We start from the raw sequence: 26,542 nt of genomic DNA, 5'->3' as shown, positions 1-26,542 counted from the left end.
GAATCCTAATCGTGTTCGCAGCGTTCGTAGATCACTCCCGAACTCGCGATCGGGTCCGAAATCGGCTCGACAAAATCGGTCAGTCGCGTATCACACGCGGAACGCGCGCGCGTACAATCCGCGGCGTTTTTTCGAGCACGTATGTACACAGGGTACACGGTACACGGTTATATATCCTTGTCGCGAGATTAGCCGCGGACGGATCGGCTGAGTCACGAGAATTCGGGTCTCGAAACCAGGCCCGGGCCCGAGTAGGTACCGGGATTCGGGATTCGGGATTCGAGACAGAGGGAATGCCGACGGATAGCGGATAGCGGGTCTCGGGTCACGGATCGCGGTAGCCGCTGGTAAACGTTCGTTCCGTGACACTCACTTCGGCCACAGGTCCCCGTGTATATCGCGCGAGACCGGCGATATCTCTCGTCTCTCGGATACTCTCTCGGCGGCGGACTTCTCTCTCTCTCGGCGATGAGGATACACGCCGGTGGCTGCGGCTGCGGCGGCGGTGGCGGCGGCGACGACGACGACGTGCGACGCGATTGCTTCCTGGTACCGCCACTCGATAGCGCTGCCTCCGTCCTCGAAACTCGTCCTCTCCTATCTTCTCTCCCCCGACGCCTCCGCTCTCCCACCTTCTCGCGTTCGAACCAGGACGCTGCGAACCACCCAACGCCGACGTGTTCCCCTATATGCTTTCCCCGTGCCCGCGTCCCCAAGGATCCGCTCTCGCCTCTCTCTCCCGATCCACGGGATAGAAAGAGGCAGGGAGAGAGGGAGAGAGAGAGAGAGCGTGTGTGTGCTCTCGCGCGCAAACTCACTCGCGTTCTTCTCTCTATGATCGTTCTCTCACCCCCTACCCTGGCCTAGCGTTCTATTTCCCTCTGTTGTTCGGGTCAGCCACGACCGGCGACGAGGAACACACACGAAGAGAGACCCGAAGAGAGAAAAATTTCAACCTCCGAGGGTATATCGCGAATGCCTCGCCGTTCTCCCCGTTCTTCTACCTCCTCTCTCTCTCTTTCTCTCTCTCTCTCTCTCTCTCGGCGTTCCCCACCGATCCCGTGGACAGCGAACACAGACACGCGGCGATGTGTGCGAGCGAATGCGTGCCGCGGAAACGGGGAGAGAATGGGCGGATAGGTGTGTGCGGAGTCGTGGGTCCGTCCTCTTGCTGGTTCCCCTCGCCTCTTCCCTCGTCTCGTCAGGGTCTCCTGCTCGATCGTGTGCCCTCCGACGATGATTTCCTCCGATGGTAGCTGCACTCCCGAGGAATTTTCACGATGCCGCCGAAAAGAGGAAACAAAAGAATTGTCCACCCTCCCGCGCCGCTTGCTGCTCGATAAAGTCTACTCTACGGGTCCAGGCTCCGTTTCCTAGCTAGCACCGCGAATAGTCGTCGAGTTCTCTCCTCTTCGGCTGATCAAAGTCAGACACGATCTCGGTTTCTCGCTTCTATCGTCTTTCCCTTCTCACCTCGCGTTCGAAAAGGACCAAAGGGTCCTCCTCTCCCTGCTGAAAGAAGACTTATGACGATGGAAGGTAGACCGTTCGTTCTAGGTTCCCGAATGTTTTACCCTGTTTCGCTATTACGTGCCATTAAACGGGAAACGTTCGTGCCCGTCCTCCACCGTGTAACGAGGTAACTCCGCGGTACGGATAGCAGAGAGGGAGACGATACGATATACGCGAGGACTTACTCTCCTACTCTGTTCCCTCCCCTACTACGTGCTATCTGTACGGGAGGCACACCGGATACTCGAATTCCGAATTCCGAATCGCGATAGTGGTTCCGGGCGATTATCGGCACGTATTGCGCGCTCTTTGAACACCGTACGGCCAGCCGAACGTACCAAAATTCTCAAAAATTCTCGAGAAACACTAACCGAGCACGGTTTCGCGGTTGTTCGCCGTGTTCGTTCGACGCCCCACCACCGTTGTGTGCACTCGCCTCTCGGGATAGAATACGTTCAGGGAGCACGCGAGCGCAGCATCCTACCACCGGGATACACCTACACACGGCCGAAGGTCGCCGGTGTCGGCCCGAAGACAAAGAGGGGAAATGAACGCGCAGCCTCCGCATGGACCAAAATGGCCGGTCGCGCGGCCTCCGATTGGCGGGACGGGCACGATAGGGGCGTGGTCAATACACGCCGCGTACCTTCCGGGCCGGTCCGCTCGCGATAAAAATAAAGATCTCGACCGTATGGTGGGGATTGCTCGGATGGTGGGGGATCGATGAGAAATACCATACAGGAGGGGGCAACAGGGGCCAGAAGGGGGCGAATGGGGCTGTAAGGGGGAGGCGGGAGTGCAGGGTGCACGTTGCATTCGTTACGCGTTACATTCGCCGGCGAGGGGAGAGTTTTCGCTCGTGTAGGGGAAAAGACTTTTTTATAGATCCGCTCCCGGAGTCACTGTATCCGTGATTTAAACGTATGCGTGCCACGTACATAATATGCCGTAGAGTGGGCGCGCGTGCACACTGCACACTGCACACTGCACACGGCTGTGCACGTCTGTACACGTACGCGGACTGTAACCGTGAACGTACAATCGAGAATATCGTGCCGGGTGTTACGCGAACGCGCGTGTAACCCGACGATCGTCATTAACAAGAGATGTTAATTGGACGCGACGCGGTGGCGCTTCGACCCCGACAGCTCGTCCGCATCTCGATGCACCGCGCTCGACTACAAATATTTTTCTACCCTCCTCTTTTCCCTCTTCCTCTTCCTCTTTGTCTTTCCTCTCCTTCTCAGATCGCCGTTTTAACGCTAGATTTACGGGACCCGTCAAAATGACGGATTCTAATATTTTTAATATTCAGATTGTGAAAATGCATCCATGAGCAATTATTTAACAAATTGATTTCTTTGGGTATATATTATTTAAAAAATGGCTACAAACTTTGATCGATACATTCATGTTAATTTTATAAAGTAATGTAAAATCGTCATTTTTAGTGCTCCGTAAACCTAGTGTTAAACTGACCGTCAATAATTCGAACAGATAGCTCGAACATCGATCACTGCAATTTCGCAAGAAAAAAAGTCCCAAATATTAGGTCACGGAGAGTTACAGAGAGACGAAGGTACCGAAGATAGGTGTGGTAAAAAGGGAACGGAGGAGACCCGCTCGGAAACTGTCCCGCCGATCTCGAGGTGTCGGTGGGAGAATGGTAATTTCCGAGAATGGCACGAATCGAAATATTCTATTGTGGGCGTGGGTAGATTGGTCGGAGCGTTTCAACAGGACGACACGTATTCCTTGGGACGAGTGCAGGACTCGTGGACAGAGCCATGCGGCGGTTGTTTGTTTGTTTGTTTGCAGGCAGGCACTGCGAGAGGCTAGGTACGGCTGGTTGCATCGCTACAGGGAAAAGGGGAACGAGAAAGGGAGGCATGGGTATATCGTGTTCCGTTCTATTCTATTGGTACGGGTACAGGGATGCGGTGCATGCGGTCGGGGCGCGACGATACCAGCCTGAAAACCGAATGTCATCCAAGAAAGAAACGTCACAATATTCCGCGTGTCTGCAGGCCCGACCGATCCCGGTTTCTATTGCACCTATTCCCACCCCTCCTGATCGAGCTCCGCTTTCGGAAACACGAGAGGCGTACGAAACACGCTCGTCGGACTTTGCCATTCATTTTCATAGAGTCTGTTTACGTGCTCGACGTCGGCAAGGGGATGGTTGCGGACACAAATAGCCGTATAACACGCGAACCAAAATAAAGGTGCGAACGGAACGTGGAAAATCGAGAGGGAGATCCACCGCGACGGTATGGGGTCGGGAACTCTGGAGAAACAATAATAACCGGCCGTTCGAGCGACACTCATTTGCTTAAACGCTGCATAATATTCGGGTTTTACGAATCGATAAATTTCGCGTCCGGCCCGGACGACCTCCCAATTTGCTATCGTGCGAGTTGACGCGTAAATCACCGATCGTCTCGTTAACCGAGAAATCCTTTCGGCATCTGCGCAGTCTATGTAAACACACGGGCTCGCACAGTCACAGACGAGCCACGCACACCGACGCGTGAACACGTGTGCGTGCACATACACGGCCGAACGGTACCTTTCTTGAAAAAGCAAGCGTGTCCTGGCAGGACACGAGGTCTCCGCGCCGCCGTAATCCGACGTCCGAATGTTTGACAGAATAATTTTCACGTTAGCAGGGTGCGTTATGCTCTTTTATGCTCGCGCCCGGCCCTAAGCATTGTCACCGAAATAAGCCGTATCCCACACCGTACGGCCCCCTCAGCTTTTATGCGCTTTTGCGCGTATACCGTCGCCGTCACTGTCGTCGTCGACGTCGCCGTAGCCGTCGCCGACGACGCAGTCGTTTCACAAAAACCAGGGGAACCCCGTGGCCCCCGGCTGCAATAGAACGCGAAACCACCCGAGAGAGAGAGAGAGAGAGAGAAAGACGGATAGATTCGAAGCTAAGCCAAAGGTCGACCGCGTTTGCATCGGTGGCTTCTTCCTATCCGCGCATCAGAACCATCCCCGTTCCCTCTAGAATAGATGTTCCCTCTTTGTTCCCATTCTGCCATCCCGATTCTTCCTATCATCGTGGAAACGATCGTCGGGAAACCGCTCCATCATTCGCAATTTGTCGGTAAAGACTGTTGACCAAAATGCGACGCTAAACGGGCTACCATTACTAAATTGTTAGACCATTGCAAAACTTCGTGTCTCTATGAGATCTTAGCCTTTGAAACTCTTCCACAATGGTTACCCTTTCCGTCGCCATTCAGCCCGGAAGAGGAGGGCGACATGGACACTTGAGGATGTTATAAATTAACCCACCCCAATTCATCCGAGGCTGTCCAGAGACTTCTATACAAACCAGGTCATTCTCGATACTGCGAAATATCACGGTTCAGTACGGACGGATGAGAACCTTTCTGCCATAGTATAACCGTTACACTTCGGACTATAATTACGCAAAAAGAATTGCATTCAAAACGAAAATTTTACGTAGTTCTTTGATATTATTATGGTTTTACAACCGTCCCATGGCCGATCGAGCCACTCAGCCACGCCAGAGTGCACCGAGATCAGGCTGTTTCAGGGGTCTCTGTCACTCGATCCCGAATCGGACAGTTTTCGTCAAAAGTCTGTCACCCGACCACGGCAAAGGATCTCTCTCTCTCCCTCTCTCTCTCTCTCTTACACACACACAAGCTCTCCGTCCGTCAGTCCCTCGGAAAGTTTGCCTACACAACGAGGCATTGTAGAGGGAGAAGGACGGACGTCGCCAGGAATGCAAGTAGGTGGGCCTTTGCCACTTACATTTGACACCTTTCGGTCCAATAAAATAAAATGGTTCGGTGGAATGCGGTCCTCCGGTTCGAGACAGAAGCGTCGTTTCCACGGCAGAAGAGAGACTCCTCTTCTCCCGTTGGCTCGCCGACCGAATTCTCTCGGAGCCCGAGGATTACATCTCCGAACCCTTGATAAGGGTTACGGGCTCTATCGTCGACTTTCTCTTCGCGATCGTGCGACGCGATTTCGATCCGCCTGTCCGCCTGTTCGGCCAAGGTTTCGCGAATCGACGAGAAAAGGAGGAACGCTCGATCGAAGCGGCACACAGCCCGCGCAATCAACGGAACTCGAACGGTTACGCGTACATTAACGCTTATATAATAATATAGCAGTGGTTACTTTAGAAAGCCGCGTTCGGCTACGCATCTGGTTCGGTGAACCGTGACCGATTAAACCACCGCGGTTAAACCACTCTCGCTAAACTCCTCGTTTGTACATTTGTGCTGTAGGATTTCGATACACGTGTAGCTACCATATGTACAGGGTCTTTCGAAAGCAACATTAGGATCTTTGATGGTAACAACCGCGGATTTTATGCGGTTGATATATTATAGGAAGGAAAAATAAATTATTCTTAATATAAAGAAATCAGACATCGCGTACTTGCGCTTTTATTGAAAAACAACACCCTAAAGCCGCTTTTGGACGGCCCTGTATAATGTACATGTGTATAATAGTATAACGCCGTTATCGATTCTTCGTCGCGGTACCAATGTTTTCTCTATTGTAACCGAAGAACGGCGAACAACTCGGTTCGACGATAAATTCGACGTCGCTTTCCGGTCGCTTCGGTTCGCCGCGTTTATAGAACTGTGAAATTTTTATAACGATGCGGAACAGCTTGATGCTCGATTGAAAACGGACTTGGTACGACACGGGAACACCGTAGAAATAAATTGCGCGCGGCTTGTGTGCCCGAGGATTGCGCTCGTGTACGGTCCATTTCGATTGGAGCTCGTACCCGTCTGCCCGTGCCCGTACCTTTTAAGTTTTGATGAATAGAACCAGCGAACGCGGTCACGTGCAGGCCCCGTTGCGACGCGCGTGCATCGCGATCGATCTTTCGCGGATTTTCTCTACCGACTCGACGAATGACTCGACGAAAAGCACACCCTTCCCATTTACATTCGTCCTAATCCGATAGGCATCGTTCCTCCAGATGTTTAGAAGAGTTGTTTGTATTGAGATGCGTGGCTCAGATATATAATCTAGTCAATTTGACACCCTCATCGAGGGCCTAATAGCTGCTTTCAACCGGGGACAGACCTCTGGACCAGTTATCCGCAGCTTTCTCGGGACCAACGGGACTGGCCCTGCCTCGCCCTTGTACATTCTACACGTATACGTAGGTACATCTAGATCCTTATAGTTCGAAAATTTGTTCTTATACCCGGCAACATTTGCACCGGTGCTCCGCTCGATCTCGCCGTTGAAAGAACGCGCGAGACGTTTCAAGCGTTCAGCTTCTCCATCTTCTCTTTCTCCGGATTCGTTATCAGCGTGGTTTGTATCGGGTGCAGCGGTACTTCGACGTACTTTCTCGGCGGCAGAAATCTGGAAGAGTTAACGGGTTATTCTGGTCGTACATTTTGTTGGTGTAAAAATGAAAAACTCACCTCTGAACGATCGGAGGGAAATGATTTCTGTCGACCTCCTTCAAGTCGGAAGCGCCGCAGATGAAGCTGACCAAAGTGCCTACGACCATCACTATCAAGAAACCGATTAGCGTGTAATACATGAACGATATAGTGAACAGAACGAATGGCTGATCCTCCGAATTTGGAATCGGCGAAGCGTGGAGCGTATAGTTGCTCGTCTGATTGAACGAGTCGCCTAAACACTCGTCGGTCGACGTCGGGAGCGGCGGGTAGTACAATCGTTTGTTGGCCACGTTCACCTGAGCACCGCCGATGATACAAACCATGATCAGCATGGAAAGCAATCCACCGGCTATCGCGCCCTTCGACGTTGACCACGGTATCACCATTCCCAGGGTGAAGATGCCCAGCATCGCCCCGGACGTGACACCGTGCAGAGTCATTGAGACTTGAAAAATGTCGCCTAAACGGTCCACGACGAACACGAACCCCACGCATACCAGTCCTACGACCACCACGGTGCACTGAAAATGATCACGACATTGCAGTTACGATCCAAGTGTCGCAAAACGGATTTGTAAAAGGGCGAACAATTTGTAAACTTATAAGTAGCCCTAATCTTTTGGCCAAGCACTTTAGTTAATGGGTTTTGCAGATTGGTATCTCGAATTTGACAAAGTCTTACTTAGAATTACGACCGGAGTTTTATGAGAAGCGATAAATCGGACTTCCATTTAATTACTGAACGTTTTTCTAATTCTACAAATTTGGAAATATATTTTTCGAGGTCCTCTTTGTCCACGAGAAGGTGGCACGGAGAAACTAGCAGGTATCAATGCCAAGGTACCCGTAACTGAAGAATACAAATAAACGTAATGGACCTACGAAGTGCAACTAGAACAAAGCCACTTCGTAGTCATACCGCAACCTAGAACAAAATCCTTTATTCTATAATGGGGGCTTTCGGATATCCTCGGACAGTCCGTAGAAATAAGTGCCATCTTCTCGAGTAATAACAGTTATCCATTCGATTTCAACAATTGAGTAATTTTATGACGATTTTAACTCTATGGGTTAAAGCAAACTCGGGCACCGCTCTCGGAGTTTTAAACGCTGCAACTTATTGACTTTCACCCTAATCCCGAAAGCACCTTCATAATCGTTGCCGCTCTGGCCTCTTTGTTGTTGCTTTCAGGGAGCCATGGATCGATGAAATCCTCGTAAATTGTACCAGCTATAGTGTTCAAATTAGCGCTCATTGTAGAGAGACCAGCACTGACCAGGCCAGCCAGAAAAAGACCCGGAAGTCCTGGAATATCCGCGGCAACGTCCATCACGTAATACGGCAGTAATTGATCGCTCCTCGTGATTACCTAAAAACCGATGGACAACGATAAATCTCTAGATCGATCCTCCAACAGACCGACGAACCGATCCTTTCGATTTTTCTGTGGACTTCCACGAAAGAAAAAGAAAAACGTACGCGAGTGCTTATGGGATCGCACTTGTGATACCTGGCGTACATAACCAGGCCCGTGAACACCGAAACCCACTTTATGACCGTCAAGCATATCGCTAGAAATCCGACTGACCTGCGAAAACAAACAAAAGAAAAACACGCGGTTCGTTATTGTTGTTATTACTCTGTGGATTTTCATGCAAAATAAATCTGCCACGCGGAACTAGGACTATTTTTTGTACCGTTTTCTAGGTCATAAGTACTAGGACACTGATTCTCTACTTTATTACTGGTATTTTGTTATTACAAATACAAATTTTACAAAAGAAGATCCGCAATCCAGTTACTCACTTGTGAGCCTCCCTAATGTTTGGCACCGACAGGAATCGTTGCATGGACACTTGACTGATACCGAGTCCCGCTAACCAAGTCATCGCCATGCCTACCGACATACCCCACAACGAGTTTCTGGTGAACAGGCTTGGATTCATGCTATAAAAACGCCGGATCATTCTTTAGCTTTTATCCGATTAAACGAGCGTACCGCGATCGCTTCTCGCGGTTGCATCTTTATCGGGAATGATAGGTACGCGTTGCTTACTCCCAAAAGATGATCCTGTGACCCTCCTCCGCCAATCTCCACGTTTCCGCCACACCTCCGATGGACGTGATCCCTAAAATTAGCACGGCGAAAAGACTTCCTAGGGTCACGGTCATTTGAATGGTGTCCGCCCACACAACGGCTTTCAAGCCGCCCTGAAAAATTTCAAACAAATGAAGAGCTGTTTAATACTCCTCGTGTATTCTTTGTAAGCACAACGACTGCGAGTCTCGTTAACTCAATTTGCGAATCGTTCGGCAGCGATCCAATTCCGGTGATGGCTTTCACCATAAATTAGAACCGCTCGTAAAATGACGAACCTGTCATCGCAACGGTTCTGAATTAATAGCGCAACGTGCAAGTATGTTTCGCGCGAGTTGACACTGCAAACAGAGTAATCGTTCGACAAAGACTGATACGAAAATCAGATAAAAGACGCCGGAATAATTCGGCTTTAAATCACCGCCGATTACACGTGGTTCATTCATAGAAGTTTTATAGACTTCGGAGCTTCCGCGAACGATTCCTCGAGTCTCCGAATGACGGCTGTCCTCGAGGAATGTTGTTCGAGTTCAGTGTTCGAGCCGGTCAAACAACGGAAGCGACCGCGGCGCTCTTGCTTTCCGAGTTTACTGAGGACATACATGCGATCGTGTATACTCACGATCGTCGTGTAAAATATGCACACGATGCAGATGACCGGCGTGACGAAGTGCAGATTGATCGCCGTCGCCTGGGAGAACGCCAAGGCCGGCACATAGATGATCAAAGGGACGTACATGACCAAGGAGAGGGTGTAGAGGAACGAGGCAAACGTGCGGACCGGCCTGGCGAATCTCAGTTCCAAATATTCGAACGTGCTGGTCAACTGCAGTTGATAGAACACCGGGATGTAGATAAGGGAGATGAGGCTGCACGATATCACCGACGTGAAAATACAGGCGGCGTATTGCGTCCCATATTGATAGACTTCGACAGGTATAGCGAGCAAAGAAACCGCTGATATGTGACTGAAACCAATTATAAGGAAATTAATCGACCCGCCCAGCGTAGGCGTAGATTCAACTGTTTCGATCGGTATCTCGGTCAACCCTTCGCGCTATTGTCTTTGCATCCGATTAGAAATCGTGAACGTTGAATCGGTAAATATCTTTTTTGTATATTTTTGTATACAATAGAAGTAGTTAAATAACGTGTAGAAAAGATAATAAACGAGTCCGACTCTCGACATTATAGGGCGAGGGGTTAACGAACGCGGGCGTCCACCGTATCGGAATGATTACTCGCACTCTCAAAGAGTATTCTACCTTGCTACTAGACTCATGCTAACCGGGAACCAAGTCATCGACTTCCCTCCGAGCAAGTATTCGGTGGTGTTGTTCTGTTTCTTGCCGAAACAACCGAAATAAATGCCTATCAGAACGCTGACGCCCAACAGACCGGTGAAAAGCGTGTAATCGGTCCATCCGAACGTGAGCTGCTTCAGTTGGTGGCCGATCATCTGCGGACTCGTCTCATTCTCCGTCATTCTAGAATCGATCGAATGTTACTTAATGATATGCCTCGCACCGTACACACCGAAAACGAGAACACGCTTCTCCTCGAACGCGTACCACTCGATTGAGCTCGGTTGAACGGCCGCACTTTAAAACCGGTGTTACTCCGGGTGTGTTCTCGTTAGTTTCTTTCTCGTTACGTCTAATTCGTCTCGAAACATAAAAGCGGGTAAGATCGCGGGGTAAGGAAAAACGACCGGGAACCGTTTCTTCCGGTTCTCTCTAATCGATCAAACGGAAGCTCTGCACGATCGTGAAAGCGCATACCGATTTAATTGGACGTCCACTCGCGGCACTGGACGTCCAGCTATATGCAGGATATAAGAGTCGCTTCCGGGCGTGGCGCGGGATTAAAAACCGTACGATATTTACGACACTCACGTTCTAATTTCCTGCCTCTGGCTGATTACGGCCTCGTGAACGTTTCCCGACCGGTCGCTCGAAAAATTAGCTCTGTACACCGGCTCGAGGGTTTTTTTTAAAGTCGGTACCTTAAACCGTACGACTCCTCCAGAAAAGTACCCGACGAGATCTACATTCCCACTGACAACGGTGACGTCCGGACCGATGCTCTATATGTTCAACGGACGTTCAGTGTACATCAGTTTAATTTACGATAGACTGATAAACTTCTGTTTATCACGGTCGCGGTGTACCGCAAATAGGCAGGTATTCTTAAATCAGCACCTACGAGCCGTAACGTGTACAATGCAAGATTGTCTCGGCCTTCCTTTCCAAAAATTTACAAGATTTTTCGTCGGTCATATATCCATCGCGATAACGAAGGGGACTCGCGACAGGAGTTGGGAATCGAAAAGGAGCACTGATACGAGCAATAAATATCCCGTTGGACGCTGAACAAACGTAATCCGAGGCTCGAACGATTTTACGATTCAGGGTGCGGTTATATTGGAAGCGGTTTTTTGATCGTACGAGACACATACCGGTCGTCTCACTTATACAGTAACAAAACAAACGCTTTAGGAATATAAATGTTCACTCTTTTTAGTTTTTCTTATTTCTTATTATGTATTGTATATTACAATCCTGTACAGGCACAGGAATCAAGATGTCCCATATAACAACCACTCGGTCAACTGCTGCATCTTTTGGGATCTTTCCGTGCCATTGCAACGTCCAAGGAGATCCTCGAAAGTCTTTCTCTCTTCGGGATCGAGTTCCTCCAGGGGGTCCAAAGGCTTGATCGCCATGCTCGGAAGCGTAACATCGTAGTAGAGGAAGATCTGTAAATGAAATACCAAAGTAGTTCAAAATTCGTTGAATATTCCTGTCAACGAGGAATTACCTTATTGTTAAAAGTATTGTACACGAGACAGGGTGATGAAACACCGGGCGAAACGTTGTAATTGCCGGTACAGAACGCTCTGACCGGCTCTTCGAATTGGAAACGCACGCTGTTTCGTTGCTGATCTAAAATATAAGTCTGACCGTCCCAAGCGCATGCCACGATCTCATCAGAGCCATCCCCGGTCACGTCTAAACGACACAGGGCGAATATCAGATGATCCACCTGCATAGACCTAAAAGCAAACTGTCTTCTATTACGACGTAACGCGTCGTACAACGCCCGTACCTGCGTGGAAATCATCTTCGAGGACTCGATCTTACCACAAAATAACTTCATCCCTGACCAACATTATTGTTCCGTCCAAAGTAGCGAGAGCATATGGTTTTCCTTGCGGTGGACCTTGTTCGACGTTGCTTTTAGCTCTGGCTTCGTCCTTCCCTTTTGAACATTCAACTATGCTGCTATTACTACTGCTACTATTGCCGTTGTGACTATTATTGTTATTGCTTTGGGGAGAAAAGTCTTTGTACGTAGGCAACAATGAATCTTTTTGTGGCTGGTCGTCATAGTCGCCAAGAATCACATTTCCTCCCATAAGATTGCCATCGACTTGATCCACGTTCGTCAAGTCAGTTGTCTCGGTGACGTTTTCCGTTTCCTCACTGTCCACTGTTGGCTGGACGATCGAACTCTCGCCGTGGCAGATTTCACTGGATAAATTATCTTTGGACGAAGATTCGTCGGGTACCGTTTTGTTCTCTACCGGCGTGTACTCCAGATCCCCTATGATCTCAGTCGAAATATTTTGATTGCGCATCCGCGATATGCCCAACGTTTGATAATCTACGCAACTCGCCGCCGTCTCGTCGTCAGTTTGATGAGTCTCGTCTTCCAAGTAACACTCCTTGGGATTACACTTGATTCGCATAAAAGTCCCACCGGGCTGAGCCACTAACAAGGTCGGTGTTCCATCCGCCGTGTGCTGAACAAAAACCAAACTTACGTATACATATAGGCTTTCTGGAAAAAGATGCATCTTTTCCTTATTTGACAACCTTTTTGTTTGACCGTTAAAACTTGGGACATCCTCTATGTATATAAAAATATCGCGGGATTGCTTTTTCTTTTTTAGCGTGTTACACCCGATCATACCTGTAACGTGACTGTCCCGATTTGACTGGCACACTCCCATTTATTCAGCCCAACTAATTTTCCTCTACCTAGTTCTAAATTGCTCGACCACCTATAGGAGCGAACCACACGATCGGTCAAGCCCAGTATCATTTCATTGGCACCGTCTCTATCGACATCTTCTATCAATACAACCTTCGTGTTCGTTGGAATTCTTTGTACATGCACGCATTCCATTTTCCCGGTTAACTCGTTCGCTTCACTGCCTCCATCCGTTTGATCTGAAAACAAACGATTTATAAATGATCTGTTACGTGTTTTTTTAGAGGTTCCAATGGAAATGTTAGGGTCACCTTTGCTATTGTCTGGGTCGGATGACTCTTTGGTTGGCTGTTGAAAAGATGCTGCGTTGTTCGTACTAGGATTTACAGATCTTGGACTATAAAAAATATGAGCCCAGCCGTCTCCGCATATCACGACCAACGCGTTTCGACCGTAATTAAAAATATCTCCTACCGCGACGCTAGTAATTAGACCTAAACCCGGTATTTTCTGCCACAGCTCCGATCCCTGTTGGACATCGATTTAAGAAGAAACGTGCAATACCTCTCGAGCGTAATCGTACGACTCACTTTGAAAATGTACAGTTCCCCCTCGGTAGTGCCGACAACTAATTCGTTGTCGCCATCGTTGTCGATATCTCCTATTGTTAATCCGTGTCTGCACACGGTTCCAGGCAAATCCCATTGCAGCCGTTTCACAAAACTGACGGCTCTCATGGTTTGAAAATTAAATTTTTTGCATATGATCTTTCGCTACGAATAGCTGAAATTTATGTGTTAGGGTAGCACGATTTAAAAATTGCCAGCGTTTAGGCGGCCACACGATGCAGGTGGCTTTGGCAGTTATTAGGCCGAGAGAAACTGGTCCGAAAGTGGTAGAGTCTAGAGAATAACCGGTGTGATCTCCTTCCACCCAACAATGACCTTCTGGTATCTGAAAAACGAACACTTTGATTTTGTTCGTTAAGCACAAAAATCGCAGAAATAAAACGAATACCTGTAATACGTCTCCACAGTTTCCATGGGTACATATAACATCTCCAGGCAATCCTACGACACGTTTAATCAATGTTTCGTTCGGTCTTTTGGGAGATGTGACGGCTACTATTTCGCCACGTTGAATGCCTTCCGTATGAATTGCCCAACGATTCAAATAGACATAATCGTTCTCCCAGGAATCTGGGTTTAGGGTTGGTTGCATGGAGACTCCGTCTACCTTGGCTATGGAACCGATCCTGTCTAAGAAGGTAATCCCTATAGGGATACCAAATAGAACACCACGGAGTAAGTGTCGTACTAGGAATGTTACGGTTAGTATGTCACGGTTAAACATACTCGCAAATACATGTTGACAATTCCAGTAGGTTTATTATATAATTACAAGTTTCCTGTACATAGTACACATAGCTTACTCTGCAACACAAAGAAAGCAAATATTTTTTATCACCATTTTTGTTAGCTAAATGGAACAGTGTGGATAAAAACAACTTTTAACGCGTGAATCATAAGATAAAACAATCATAGAAAAAGTATATTTGAAAAATAAAAAACGTACATAAGACCAAATGAAGGAAAATGAATATATGCTCTTGTACGATGTTCAATGATACTGTCGTATTTATGCTAAAACGTGAAATTTTATAACATAATGTTTAGAACACCAAACAATACATATCTACCATCATTTATTAAGTACTAAACCAAAATTGAAAATAGGTTATAAAGATATTTTAAATGAACGTATTTTTGTAGTAGATGGAGCTAGTAACCAGTAAAGGATTACGTAATCGATTCGTTCGTTTGTAAGAGTATGGATACACACTCTATATGTCTAAAAACAGTGTAAACAATATTAAACCAAATTCCATTAGATCAACAATTTCTTATGGAAATTGAAACGATAATATTGTTTTCATGTATTGTATTATTAAACTGTACAACATACGATAAATAATAACTGCAAAATTATTTTATTTTCAATATACATATATTTTCTATATAATTTGTAAATTTAACAATTTCCCGAATTATTTGCAAGTTATGATTCGACAATAACCTCTACTTGTCCATAGGTAATTCATAACAGTGCTAACAATTTGATTTTATACTAATTACACGACAAAATGAACGGTGAATATTACAATGCATTATACTAACACTTCCGTGTAGTTATATCATGCAACTAAATAAATTATTTGTATTTATTGGCTTTCGAGAGGTATTACGTTTGTTTGTCTTTAAATTTCAGTTTGCTCTAAAAATAATAAATGTCACGCGATCGTACATAAGAGTAACATGATATTACTATTTGGAATTGCATCCAATATTTGTATTGCACGATATTATAGAATCGCATGATCAAGCATAGGTATGAAAATGACAATGCTACCGACTAAGTGACTCTATAAACTACTGTATTACAAAATTTCCATTGGGACATAGTACGAACACTATGCACAGGATTCCATACAAAATAGATCATTGAACATTAAAAAAATGAATGATAAAATTATAGTTAAGGATTTGGCAGAATGAAAAATACTGAATAGTATTCAACCGATCTAACTGATGAATGCACAAGCATGTAGATCAGTGCTTGCCAATCACGGTACCCAATAGGGAGTGAACACCATAACAATGTTGATAGTTGTACAGCGTCTAGTACCGTCTGCAGTACCGGATTCCACAATCTCCCTAAAACAATGATACTATTAGACATGTACGTGAAAGCACTGCCTCTTACTTGGCCCCTCCAATTAACAAATTTCTGATTTAATGAAACATTGGGTAGAACAGATAATAATTCAAGCATATGGTAAATTCGATTCTTGTGAACTTATCAGGTGTTTTGGCAGTGCTTGACCAATGTTTCTTATCTCTGTCTTCACTTTTTTATCGTACTTTTAGTTAGCCCGTTCTTATTGCAGCATACAATTCTTGAAGATTGGTAAACACTGATTCGATCAATCATTATTTTAAGTTTGCTTTGTTCCGAATCGTCTTTTCGCTATAAGGCAATCCAATCTCTTCATCTTTGATCTTCCCTATTTCACTTTTCCAAATTAATGTTAAAACTTCGTTTCATTTCGTTGTTTTTGCCACTATGGTCTGCGTCCTTTAAGATGTTGTTTCGCATCTTTCCTTTCGACTCCGTGACGTCATTTATTAATTTCGATTGCTGATAGAACAATTTCTTATATTCTTTTAATATTCTCTGTTTCACTTTCCTCTTCCTCATCTGTCTCGCCTTCTGCTTCTTCCTCGCCGCTCTCGCTTTCGTCTGCTTCCTCATTTTCATTTTCTTCGTTGTCTTCTTCAACTTCTACTTCCTCCTCCTCTTCAATCTCTTCTTCTTCGTATTCATCTGCTTCGTCCTCCTCTTCTTCTTCTTCCTCCTCCTCTTCTACTTCTTCTACCTCTTCTTCGTCTTCTTCTTCTTCTTCTCTTTCCTCGTCAAGTTCATCTTCCTCGTCTTCTACATGTATTTTATCCTCTTGCTCTTGTTGATTTTCACTTCCATCATCTTCAACCATTTTACCATCAACTTGCTTTTCTCCAATTGACCCAACTTTCTGAGATTCATTTCCAATCCCCATGTAGCCTGTACTCGAGACTATTTCATCTTCTACTGTCCGTTCTTCTTGATTTTCTCCTTCAGATTCCTATTTTGATGAAACGGTATTTAAATATTTTTATAGTCCACTATTACATGATAATCTTGCTAACTACAACAAAATATCTACATGTGTACTAACTGTAGAAGTCCTGAAGAAAAAGTAATTATATGTGTGTAAAAGCTTAGTATGTAATTGTTGAATATATATATATAGTTAGTTCAACCAAGTTAGTATTGTTTGCGATCAGTGAAATCTTGAACGAGTTCCAAAGCGATCAACGTCCACAATGGTGTACCAAGTTTCCTACTATTATAATTATTACTGCAGTTGCTTGTGTGTAATTGTAGGTTTACGAAAGTTTTGCAGAAAAGAAAAAGAAAAGAGGTAAAGTTATTTCCATGTTACATTGTTTCAGTGACTTGCCATGTTTTTGTTAAGTAATTTGTACAATAGCAAACAATTAAATGAATAAAAGAATCACCAAATAAAACAAGGCTCCGCAGATTCATTTGATTCTGTTGGTAATTCTAATGTTTTCTTACAGCTGCATTTTGATCCACACTGATGAGGGAAAGGGTCATTTTGCCTGAGAGTACAACAGGTGCTTCTGCATCCTCTTCTGTTTTTTGTGCTTGTGTTTCTGAATCGGTTACGAGCAGTTCGCACTGCGGAGGTAAAGCCCCTTCTAAATAGATAGGTTTGGGTGGTGTTTTCTCCCTTCCGACATGACTAAAATTAACCAACCTTGATTATTTGAACACTGAACTCGATACACACGTAATTTGTCAGAATGATCATTACCTGGGTGCAACGGGTATTATAGGAGTAGTAGGTCTACTACCCTTACCCTCGCAACTAGCTGTCATTTCCATACCCATAACTTTTACAGTCGGCGAATTTTCTATGTTTGCTACTTCTTCGTCTGCTTTACTATGGTCGGCCTCGACGACAGCATCATCCTAAAAAGTGAATTAGCAATTACACATTCCTTGACACGAATCGAATGTAAATGCTGCAGCGTTTAATCATTGCTACACTGCGAATGTTAATAGTTATTAATCTATTAGTAAAAGTAAACGTCTCTAACGTTTGCAACTCTTTAGCTTAACACAACAAAATAGACATTGTCTAAACATAAGAACTACGCATAAAAATACACGCTGTAAATACTTTCTTATGAAAAGTCCATGCTGCAAATAAATTTGTAATAATAAATGAAAAAAATGTCGTGTAAAGAACACAGGATTACCTGCACTTGTGATAATAATGCACCGTCATGCATTAAAATATGAACTATGTTCTATAGGAACAAAAAACTCTTACATCGAGGTTTATTCTATATTACTACTGAGCAACGTTAAACATTGTTATCGAGATAGTTGAATATCTCAGCATCGTAACATGTTATAACAGTCCTTTGATGCGGTAAATTGATTACACGCAGAAGTATAGAAATTTAATCAGAACAATCGTTCACAAACTTTCGGTTACGTTTGTTAGAAAATTTCTGAGGCAAGGAATATACCTTAGATGAGCGATCGACCCCTGCCAGACCTTTGGACTTTGGAGGCCCATCTACTATTCAAATGTAAAAATAAGAACTGTATATTCCATTTACTCGATAAGTTCAGTGACTTAAAGGTTTCTAACGAGTATTTCACTCAGCTAAAATATCAGTACGCGCATCCCGTATCGACGCATAAACATTTCAAAAACATAACGTTTGTCAACGATTAATAAAAAAGAAAATCATAACAATTGTCCACGATTTAGAAATGGTTATCCAGAAGCATTGAAATGTAGAAGAACGAAAAGGAAGCGAAAATTTTGAAGATCTCTTACTAAATGTACAATATGTGTGTATGAATATAATGTACATTTCGGACAGGTAAAGCTTGAAACGCAATCAGAACACAACAACGTGCATATTTCTAAAGGCTAAGGAACTGACAATATAAATCGCTTCAAAATTATTCTAGTAAACCTTGAGTTCTTGTTGCGAGCTCGGACTATGCATAACTGAACGTGATATGTTGCCCATCTGGACAACAATTCTTTCCATGGCTGCTTCCGTCTCGACCAAACGTCGTCTCAGTTGGTCTATCTCTATGTCTCCTGCCGCTTCTTGTGTTCCAGCATGTATAACATCACCAAATGTGTTCAGAGAATGTACACGGACTACTTATAATAAATTGTAACTTTAGTCTAACATTTTCTGTTTTTATTTCTCTCTCTTTTTGTTAGATTCGTATAATGTAAATACGTGTGTGTTCTAATTGTGCAAACCTTGCATCATGCAACACCATTTAAAAATCTGATTAGATACTCAAAAAAACATGTACCTTATTTTTCAGTATTTCTTTAAAGGAAATAGCTTTCAAGGAAAACACTGCATTAATGATAATATAAATCAAGTGTCATTAATCATTTCTATAAACATAGAATCAACTTACGATCCTTTAGTTCCTCTATGGTGGGTACAGGTCTGTGAGGCGATTGCGATCTCTCCTTACAATAATGTATCGTGCCACCAGTCATCGCTGTAGCAAAGGCTTCAGGACTGAATACCATTTTTCGAAATTCTTTTTCCGCCGCGGCTCCAGGATACTCGGAAATAATTTCGCTATCCGAATTTTTCTTTAGTACCTAAAAGATGTACCCTTTCAGTAAATCCTCTTATTCGACCTAGCATTATATGTATTGGCACGAAAACTGTTGCCAGATTTACCTTTATAATTGTATACAGGAAAAATAGCACGATGCCTAAAGTATAGAGAGGCATAATTATTCCCATTGTACCATTTCCTTTTGGTGCAGAAACAACATGACCAGCACCTCCCAACGGTGGTCTCATTTTTGGTATCACATGATCGGGTCTGTCCATAACTTTTGGCACAATGTGGGAGGAAGGTATGGCTCTACCACGTTCTCTTAATGCAGGATGTAAGCCTCCTGCGTGAGGAGGTGTACGTCGTTCTTGGGGTATTGTGCCTAGCAATATAAAAATGTATTATAAACTATCTTATAATTAAACTTCATAAAATTATGTATGATTATTAACAACAACAAGAAGATGAACAATAATGTTATTCTTTCATTTATACAATTGGTGGAAGAGGTCATTACATGGAATGTATTTCAAACTATGACTATAGGCCAAACTTATATCCATCTACACACAGTAGTTATGTTTGCTCTTTTGGCAACTTGCCAAAGTAGAAGAGATAACTTGAATCTGCTTTCTATACGTGAATTTGTGAAATTATTAGCATCAAACTGGTGTCTTTAAATTGTTAGAATGGCAATATAAATTATTAGTTTCATAGTATTAATATAATAACTATTTGATAATGCTGTTTCCATAAAATTGTTAAGTATCAAAAATGCACATGCCAATGTCTTGTTAGTATCTATATTATCGAAAATTCTGAATAAAACCTTTCGAAATTCTTACTGTGTGGCATTAAAATGTGATATCTGATGAGATGCGGAGTTCCCAATTGGGAGAGGGGTATTCCAAACTGTGTCTTAAGGCAAAGAGAACTATTAAACGATCTGATTTCTTCCAAAACTTGTTTGTGAGACTTTCCCAAGCGTTCTCTATCCGCGAGAAATGTAATTAAATCTATACCGCATCTAGCTAAGATTTCTTCTCTACATAAATTTGAGCTTTGAGGCGACAGTTTTACAGATTTTAGTGCATCTCTTACACGTGGATCGACTTGATGATGCTTCAATATATTTTGACACATTTCCTGCATAATATCTGCAGCAGTGACGTCGCTTTCAAATATTACATCGCAGCAAGCTAATAAATACACATAAAAATAATGTATGATAATAAACAGAAATCAAACGATAATTATATACATAATATGTCGAAAAAAATGTTCTAAAAAAGACAAAAGAATATATTTTGTTGCAATTGTGCTTAGATGAGTGAATTTCGTGTTAACAACATCCAAATTATAACTAAAATAAGAACTCGGATAGAATTGATTCGAAAAATAGTATTCCCGCGTAGATGTATCTTTGATATTTAAATTGGTTGGCACATTAAAATCTTACCAGAATTATCAGGTGTGTGGTGCGGTGTGACAGATGCTGTGAGCATAGGATAGAAAATTTTCGGCCATAATACCGCGAAGCAGCCGGCCACAATGGCTAGGATAAAAATCGTCTTTCTTGGCCCAAAATCCGTAATCTCGGCCATTTTCGTAAATTCGTCGTTCGTGTAGGTTTCGTAGTGTCGATGAAAAGTAAAATAATTCTTGATCTCTTCCGCTATCACGTCCAAGGATCGCGAGCGGATGGAAGACACACAGCGCACTGTCTGTCGCTTCTGCTATTTCTGTCATGGGACCAGGGCTGTCTCTTTCAGCTTTTACCCCCAAAAAGCAGGGTGCCCCAATATTTATATTACAATCAGGAGAAGGCTAATTCTATGCGAAAAACTAAGCCAAAACCGACTACAAATACACCACGAATACACCATGAACATTGAAACAGTCTATATACGTATATACAATATTCTTAGCTCATGAACGAGTTTAAAATTTTCAATTTTAAAAGAGGACTAGGTAAAAGAAAGAATTTTTTCGATCGTAGGATCAGTATGACGAAGTAATTTGCAAGTGAAATGAAATATTTGAAAATATTATACGTATATTATTATATCAAACGCGAACTTTATCTTTAGAAACTCTAACATATATATTTACAGCTAATATGTTCAGCTGTTGAATAATTGAGAATAATATATATCTCAAATAATGCTGCATGAACGTGCTACATCAGGATATAAAGCAATATCGTAAAAATTCCATAGTCTTGTCTTGAGACTCACACTCAGTGTTCACTTGTTGCAAGAATGAGCCAAAAAGCTAGCCAGAAATAGCAGGTTCTGGCAATGTCACACAGGCAAGCGGTAGGACCTTGTCCGATAGGAGCAAGACAGAAATATGTACAACTTGCAGCTGCTTGTTTTGCTTTCATTTATTTACAGAATACATTTTACAACTGAAATTTATGGTATAAATGACTTATTTTCACAGTTCTAAGGTTCAATGATGCCTCGCTGGTAGATGAGTTTAGTCTGGACCACCTCTCTGTGACATAAAAAGTAATACAATACAAGATTTCAGTTACAAATTATTTACATCCAACATACATGTTTACATACACTTGAAAATATATTAATTTATCACAGTGATCTTTATATTGTACTGTACCATAGGTAACATTGAATGCAACAATTTCTATTAATAGGGGAATAGAAAATTATAGAAAATAGTAATATACTTGCATTAATGTATGCAATTTCTTTCTCATCTATTGGTCGTCTTTGGAATCGTGGGGGAAGGTAAATATCTTCTATCGTTGGCAGAACCGTCACGTTTGGACCCGTTGCACCGCCAATAGTTTGTTGAGACGTCGTCCCTGAATGCGCAGATGGTGAGGCTGTTGCACCTGCACTCGCTAACCAATAACAAAAATCAGTTTAATCATTCTTTTCGACAGAAACACTTAACAGAATAAATAATTCGACGTTACCTCTAGCAGTTCCACCTTTTCGAAATTTAATCATTGGCACATGAGGCTTTACTACCTACGAGAATTTAATTTTTACATACATAACCATATTCTGGATCTTGCACGCGTATCCATGAATTAACATACAGCACGTCTTTATTACTAATATACCGATGCACTGACCTTCCAACCTTTTGTAGCCATCATTATTTCCCCTTAATATTTATCCGTCTAATGCAGATACTTCTCTGCGACAGAATTCTCTTTCTCTCTCTTTCTGTCTAATACAAACTTACAGGTAGATGGCGTTTTTTGACATATTTCAGGGACTGCATAACACGTGAAATAATTCTCGAATTATTTGTAATTTCAATCACCGAATGGTACCGAATGCTTATGACTCGAAAACGGAATTTTTAAGATCTTATAACAATCGATTAACAAGACTTTTTAATTCATACCTGGTTGTAATTCTAATTTCAGTACATCCACGTACGGTGCAGTAATGTCTACTAAGTCAAATTTAAAAGCAAATGATCTAAACAAATCTAAAGTAAGCAATATGTAAACGCCTAACGCTCGACACCGAAAGTCTACTATTATTACAATCATTGAAAATTACTACTTCCTTATATTGCATTTACATTTGGACCTAACATTATAATTATGGTAGGGGTAATAGAATAAATGTGTACAAGTATATATAGTGTATAATAAACATTACTTTATTGTACGTTTAACTTATTCCAAACAATTTTTGGTATTTAAACATAATTTGGTATGATAAATTAAGTAAGGTCTTTATGATACAGTAAATGAAAATGAAGATGGCTATCAACACCACATAAAACGTGGTTATTTATAACAGACTTTTAATGACTATAATGGTATTAATTTTATTTATGACACCATTATATTCAGATCTTGGTATTAATCTACTTCTTCCATACGAGATGCATCTTCTGTTTCTTCAAGGGGAGGAACTTCCTCTGGTCTCTGTTCTTCGGGTGCAGGTTCCTCTTCGTCTATGCCAAGACCCAGATGGATCATTCTGTAAATCCTTGCGGCATGAACTTGTGGTTCGTCCAAGGTAAAGCCAGAAGCAAGAAGAGCAGTCTCGTACAACAAAATGACCAAATCCTTCACCCCCTTGTCGCTCTTGTCGGCCTCCGATGTCTGTCTCAGAGTTTCGATAATGGCGTGATCCGGATTAATTTCCAGATGCTTCTTCGCTGCCATATATCCCATGGTAGATGTATCTCTGAGAGCTTGAGCTTTCATAATTCTCTCCATGTTGGCGGTCCAACCGTACTGCGATGTAACGATGCAGCAAGGTGAGTCAACCAAACGGTTCGAAACCACGACTTTCTCAACCTTGGTGTCGAGGATATTCTTCATTACTTTGCACAAGTTCTCGAACTTGGTCTTGTCTTGTTCTCTCTTCTTCTTCTCTTCCTCGTCCTCGGGAAGTTCCAATCCCTCTTTGGTCACAGACACCAGCTGTTTTCCATCGAACTCCTTCAGTTGTTGTACAACGTACTCGTCGATGGGCTCGGTCATGTAGACTACTTCAAAGCCACGTTTCTTTACACGTTCGACGAAAGAACTGTTTGCAACTTGTTCTTTGTTTTCTCCAGTGATGAAGTAAATATGTTTCTGGTTCTCCTTCATTCTGCCAACATAGTCTTTCAGAGAGCAAGCCTCGTCTCCTGAAGCCGAAGTGTGATACCTCAACAGATCAGACAATTTGCTGCGATTGGTGCTGTCCTCGTGGATACCCAATTTAATATTTTTGCTAAACTGTTCGTAGAATTTGTTATAATTAGCCTTGTCCTCAGTGAGTTCTTCGAACAGCTCCAGACATTTCTTGACAAGGTTCTTGCGAATAACCTTTAAGATTTTGTTCTGCTGAAGCATTTCACGAGAAATATTCAAAGGAAGATCCTCGCTGTCCACCACTCCCTTCATGAAGTTCAAATACTCTGGAATTAACTCTTCGCAGTTATCCATAATGAATACTCTTCTTACGTACAGTTTAATGTTGTTTTTCCTCTTCTTGTTCTCAAAGAGATCGAATGGCATGCGTCGTGGAACAAAGAGTAAAGCTCTGAATTCCAGCTGGCCTTCGACGGAGAAGTGTTTCACAGCCAAATGGTCCTCCCAGTCGTTGGTCAAAGATTTGTAGAATTCGCCATACTCCTCCTGGGTAATGTCATCCGGGTTTCTGGTCCAGATGGGTTTAGTTTTGTTCAGTTCTTCATCCTCTGTGTATTTTTCTTTGATAGTCTTCTTCTTCTTCTTCTTCTCCTCGTCCTTTTCTTCAGCTTCCGCGTCTTCACCTACATCCTTAACTTTTGGTTTTCCATCATCCTCCTCTTTTTTCTCATCGGCCTCGTCAGCCTCAGCCTCATCCTCGCTGAGCTCCTTCTCGCGTTCTTTTTGTACAACTAATTTGATCGGATAACCGATAAATTGGGAATGTTTCTTTACGATTTCTCGGATTTTGCCCTCCTCCAGATATTCGGCTTGATCTTCTTTAATGTGCAGAATGATTTTTGTTCCACGACCCAGGGGCTCTCCAATGTCGTGTCGGACAGTGAACGATCCACCAGCACTGGATTCCCACAAGTATTGTTCGTCGTCGTTATTCTTTGAGACAACGGTGACTTTGTCAGCTACAAGGTATGCAGAGTAAAATCCTACACCGAATTGACCAATCATAGAAATATCTGCTCCAGCCTGGAGAGCTTCCATGAACGCCTTGGTACCAGATTTAGCAATTGTACCAAGATTGTTGACCAAATCAGCCTTCGTCATACCGATACCGGTATCGATGATGGTCAGAGTATTGTCATTCTTGTTGGGAATAATCTTGATGTACAATTCTTTGCCAGAGTCGAGCTTGGATGGGTCCGTCAACGATTCGTATCGTATTTTGTCGAGAGCGTCGCTGGAGTTGGAAATCAATTCTCTGAGGAAGATTTCTTTGTTCGAGTAGAATGTATTGATGATCAGGGACATGAGCTGCGCGATCTCTGCCTGGAAGGCAAAGGTCTCCACCTCGCCCCCTTCCGTCTCCATTTGTGTAGACATCTAAAAACGAACAAGAAATTAATATACGTGTACACGCACGCAAGGGAATATAATAGCACATAGCCAATTGTAAAGTAATAGCAAATATACATGGATATATAATACGTGTTTGAGAAAAATAAGTAGTATTTATACAGACGCCGAAAATTACAAACAAAAATTCATTCTCGACGGTATAAAGGAACACGTGGCCCGAAAATCAAAAAGTGCAATATTAAGAAAAAATACAACGTGGTAATTGTGAATACCTAACCACGAGTCTAATATCGTAAAAATATTAACAATTAACGTACACGCCTTCGAACTAACGAGGATACAAAAGCGAAGAGTCTTCTCGAAAATGGCAATTACTCGATGGTGGCTAAAACGAACAAATCACGGTGACGAAGCTCACACGACAGACTAAAACGCGAAATAATATTTCTCAGCATGAAATGCAACGCAACGCAAGAGGATTTAGTGCAATTTTACCTTGATAATCGCTTAAATCGACGTTAAAATGTTCTCGAAGAATGCACGAACACACTGCCGGGCGCCTGGTGTTTTATCGAATGAAGTGGCGCGTCGGCTAGTTCCGCTTTATATACCAGCTTAAATTCCAGAATGTTCTAGAACGTTCTAGAACATTTTTGCCACCCTGAGTGCTTCGCATCCGGTGAAATTTAAATCTAATTCGAGAACTTTCTATCAGCGAATAGTTTGTCGTGCACATAATCGATCTCTTACAGCTTAAAAAAATCCGAGAAAACGATTCTCCATTAATCAAACACGGTGGCGTCGCATGTTGTCAACGAAATTCGCATCGATTCTTTTCTCCATAACGTGGTACTTCCGGTGTTTGTTCGGGTCGAACGAATCGAACAGTATCGAACAATTTTGGACACGCGGACGAAACAACGCCTATCAGAATATTACATGGATGCATGTTTAATTAATGTTTGGCTGTTTCCCTTGAAATATTTGTTGCCATTCTCTGGAACGAAAGTCAGCCATTTTTTAATTATACCGCATGCAGTTCCCGATCGATCCGCCTTGCTCGCCACAGATAAAACAGAAATCTTTGATAACTCGGTGAGAAGTATTAACATTTAATTACTCGTTTTATATGATTTCCGTATTACTGTACATTTAAACCCAATCGAAAGCGAGGGAGCTTTCCTTCTTTCGCGCTAGAAAAAGTCCTCTTGCAATGTCTGAGTGGGCGTATTCCGCGAGCCGACTTGTTCATTATAATTGCAATTTAACGATCA

At 43.2% G+C, this 26,542-nt stretch overlaps 6 protein-coding genes across 13 annotated transcripts; all 6 read right to left on the bottom strand.

Annotated features, from left to right (window-relative positions):
• Positions 1-5,925: 5,925 nt before the first annotated feature.
• On the bottom strand, positions 5,926-11,086 carry LOC143362038 (sodium-coupled monocarboxylate transporter 2). Its single transcript, XM_076801828.1, has 9 exons — positions 10,930-11,086; positions 10,300-10,521; positions 9,657-10,002; positions 8,993-9,147; positions 8,743-8,883; positions 8,416-8,524; positions 8,084-8,305; positions 6,951-7,456; positions 5,926-6,888 (listed from the first exon to the last, which is right to left on the bottom strand). The coding sequence occupies exons 2-9, from the start codon at positions 10,518-10,520 to the stop codon at positions 6,786-6,788; spliced, it is 1,803 nt and encodes a 600-aa protein (XP_076657943.1). The 5' UTR covers position 10,521; positions 10,930-11,086; the 3' UTR covers positions 5,926-6,785.
• A 467-nt stretch (positions 11,087-11,553) lies between these two features.
• Positions 11,554-13,912, bottom strand: LOC143362139 (KICSTOR complex protein ITFG2). Of its 2 annotated transcripts, XM_076802031.1 has the most exons (6): positions 13,621-13,912; positions 13,342-13,558; positions 13,010-13,269; positions 12,178-12,839; positions 11,855-12,089; positions 11,554-11,792 (listed from the first exon to the last, which is right to left on the bottom strand). In XM_076802031.1, exons 1-6 carry the CDS (start codon positions 13,765-13,767, stop codon positions 11,613-11,615), a joined length of 1,701 nt encoding a protein of 566 aa, XP_076658146.1. In that variant the 5' UTR covers positions 13,768-13,912; the 3' UTR covers positions 11,554-11,612. The 2 variants fall into 2 exon arrangements, with proteins under 2 accessions (XP_076658146.1, XP_076658144.1); XM_076802029.1 differs by having other exon boundaries at positions 13,010-13,558; positions 13,621-13,767.
• On the bottom strand, positions 13,778-14,820 carry LOC143362140 (mitochondrial inner membrane protease subunit 2). 2 transcript variants are annotated; one of them, XM_076802033.1, is made up of 3 exons: positions 14,606-14,820; positions 14,048-14,463; positions 13,778-13,984 (listed from the first exon to the last, which is right to left on the bottom strand). In XM_076802033.1, the coding sequence occupies exons 2-3, from the start codon at positions 14,381-14,383 to the stop codon at positions 13,778-13,780; spliced, it is 543 nt and encodes a 180-aa protein (XP_076658148.1). In that variant the 5' UTR covers positions 14,384-14,463; positions 14,606-14,820. The 2 variants fall into 2 exon arrangements, with proteins under 2 accessions (XP_076658148.1, XP_076658147.1); XM_076802032.1 differs by having other exon boundaries at positions 14,048-14,461; positions 14,602-14,819.
• A 182-nt stretch (positions 14,821-15,002) lies between these two features.
• Ric-3 (RIC3 acetylcholine receptor chaperone) lies at positions 15,003-21,017 on the bottom strand. 6 transcript variants are annotated; one of them, XM_076802023.1, is made up of 8 exons: positions 20,736-21,017; positions 20,122-20,475; positions 19,396-19,658; positions 19,121-19,313; positions 18,652-18,845; positions 17,469-17,626; positions 17,210-17,396; positions 15,004-16,712 (listed from the first exon to the last, which is right to left on the bottom strand). In XM_076802023.1, exons 1-8 carry the CDS (start codon positions 20,878-20,880, stop codon positions 16,245-16,247), a joined length of 1,962 nt encoding a protein of 653 aa, XP_076658138.1. In that variant the 5' UTR covers positions 20,881-21,017; the 3' UTR covers positions 15,004-16,244. The 6 variants fall into 6 exon arrangements, with proteins under 6 accessions (XP_076658142.1, XP_076658138.1, XP_076658143.1 ...); XM_076802024.1 differs by having other exon boundaries at positions 15,005-16,712; positions 18,652-18,791; XM_076802025.1 differs by lacking the exon at positions 18,652-18,845 and adding an exon at positions 18,193-18,245 and having other exon boundaries at positions 15,005-16,712.
• Positions 21,018-21,644: 627 nt separating this feature from the next.
• Positions 21,645-22,662, bottom strand: LOC143362141 (uncharacterized). Its single transcript, XM_076802034.1, has 4 exons — positions 22,383-22,662; positions 22,221-22,275; positions 21,969-22,145; positions 21,645-21,771 (listed from the first exon to the last, which is right to left on the bottom strand). The coding sequence occupies exons 1-4, from the start codon at positions 22,404-22,406 to the stop codon at positions 21,758-21,760; spliced, it is 270 nt and encodes an 89-aa protein (XP_076658149.1). The 5' UTR covers positions 22,407-22,662; the 3' UTR covers positions 21,645-21,757.
• A 239-nt stretch (positions 22,663-22,901) lies between these two features.
• On the bottom strand, positions 22,902-25,898 carry LOC143362136 (heat shock protein 83). The gene is made up of 2 exons (XM_076802022.1): positions 25,764-25,898; positions 22,902-25,292 (listed from the first exon to the last, which is right to left on the bottom strand). Exon 2 carries the CDS (start codon positions 25,290-25,292, stop codon positions 23,130-23,132), a length of 2,163 nt encoding a protein of 720 aa, XP_076658137.1. The 5' UTR covers positions 25,764-25,898; the 3' UTR covers positions 22,902-23,129.
• Between the last annotated feature and the right edge of the window lie 644 nt (positions 25,899-26,542).

The sequence above is a fragment of the Halictus rubicundus genome, chromosome 16, assembly GCF_050948215.1.
Source record: "Halictus rubicundus isolate RS-2024b chromosome 16, iyHalRubi1_principal, whole genome shotgun sequence".
NCBI lineage: Eukaryota > Metazoa > Arthropoda > Insecta > Hymenoptera > Halictidae > Halictus > Halictus rubicundus.
Note: the sequence above shows the minus strand (reverse complement) of the source record. Positions and strands in the feature narration are given on the sequence as shown.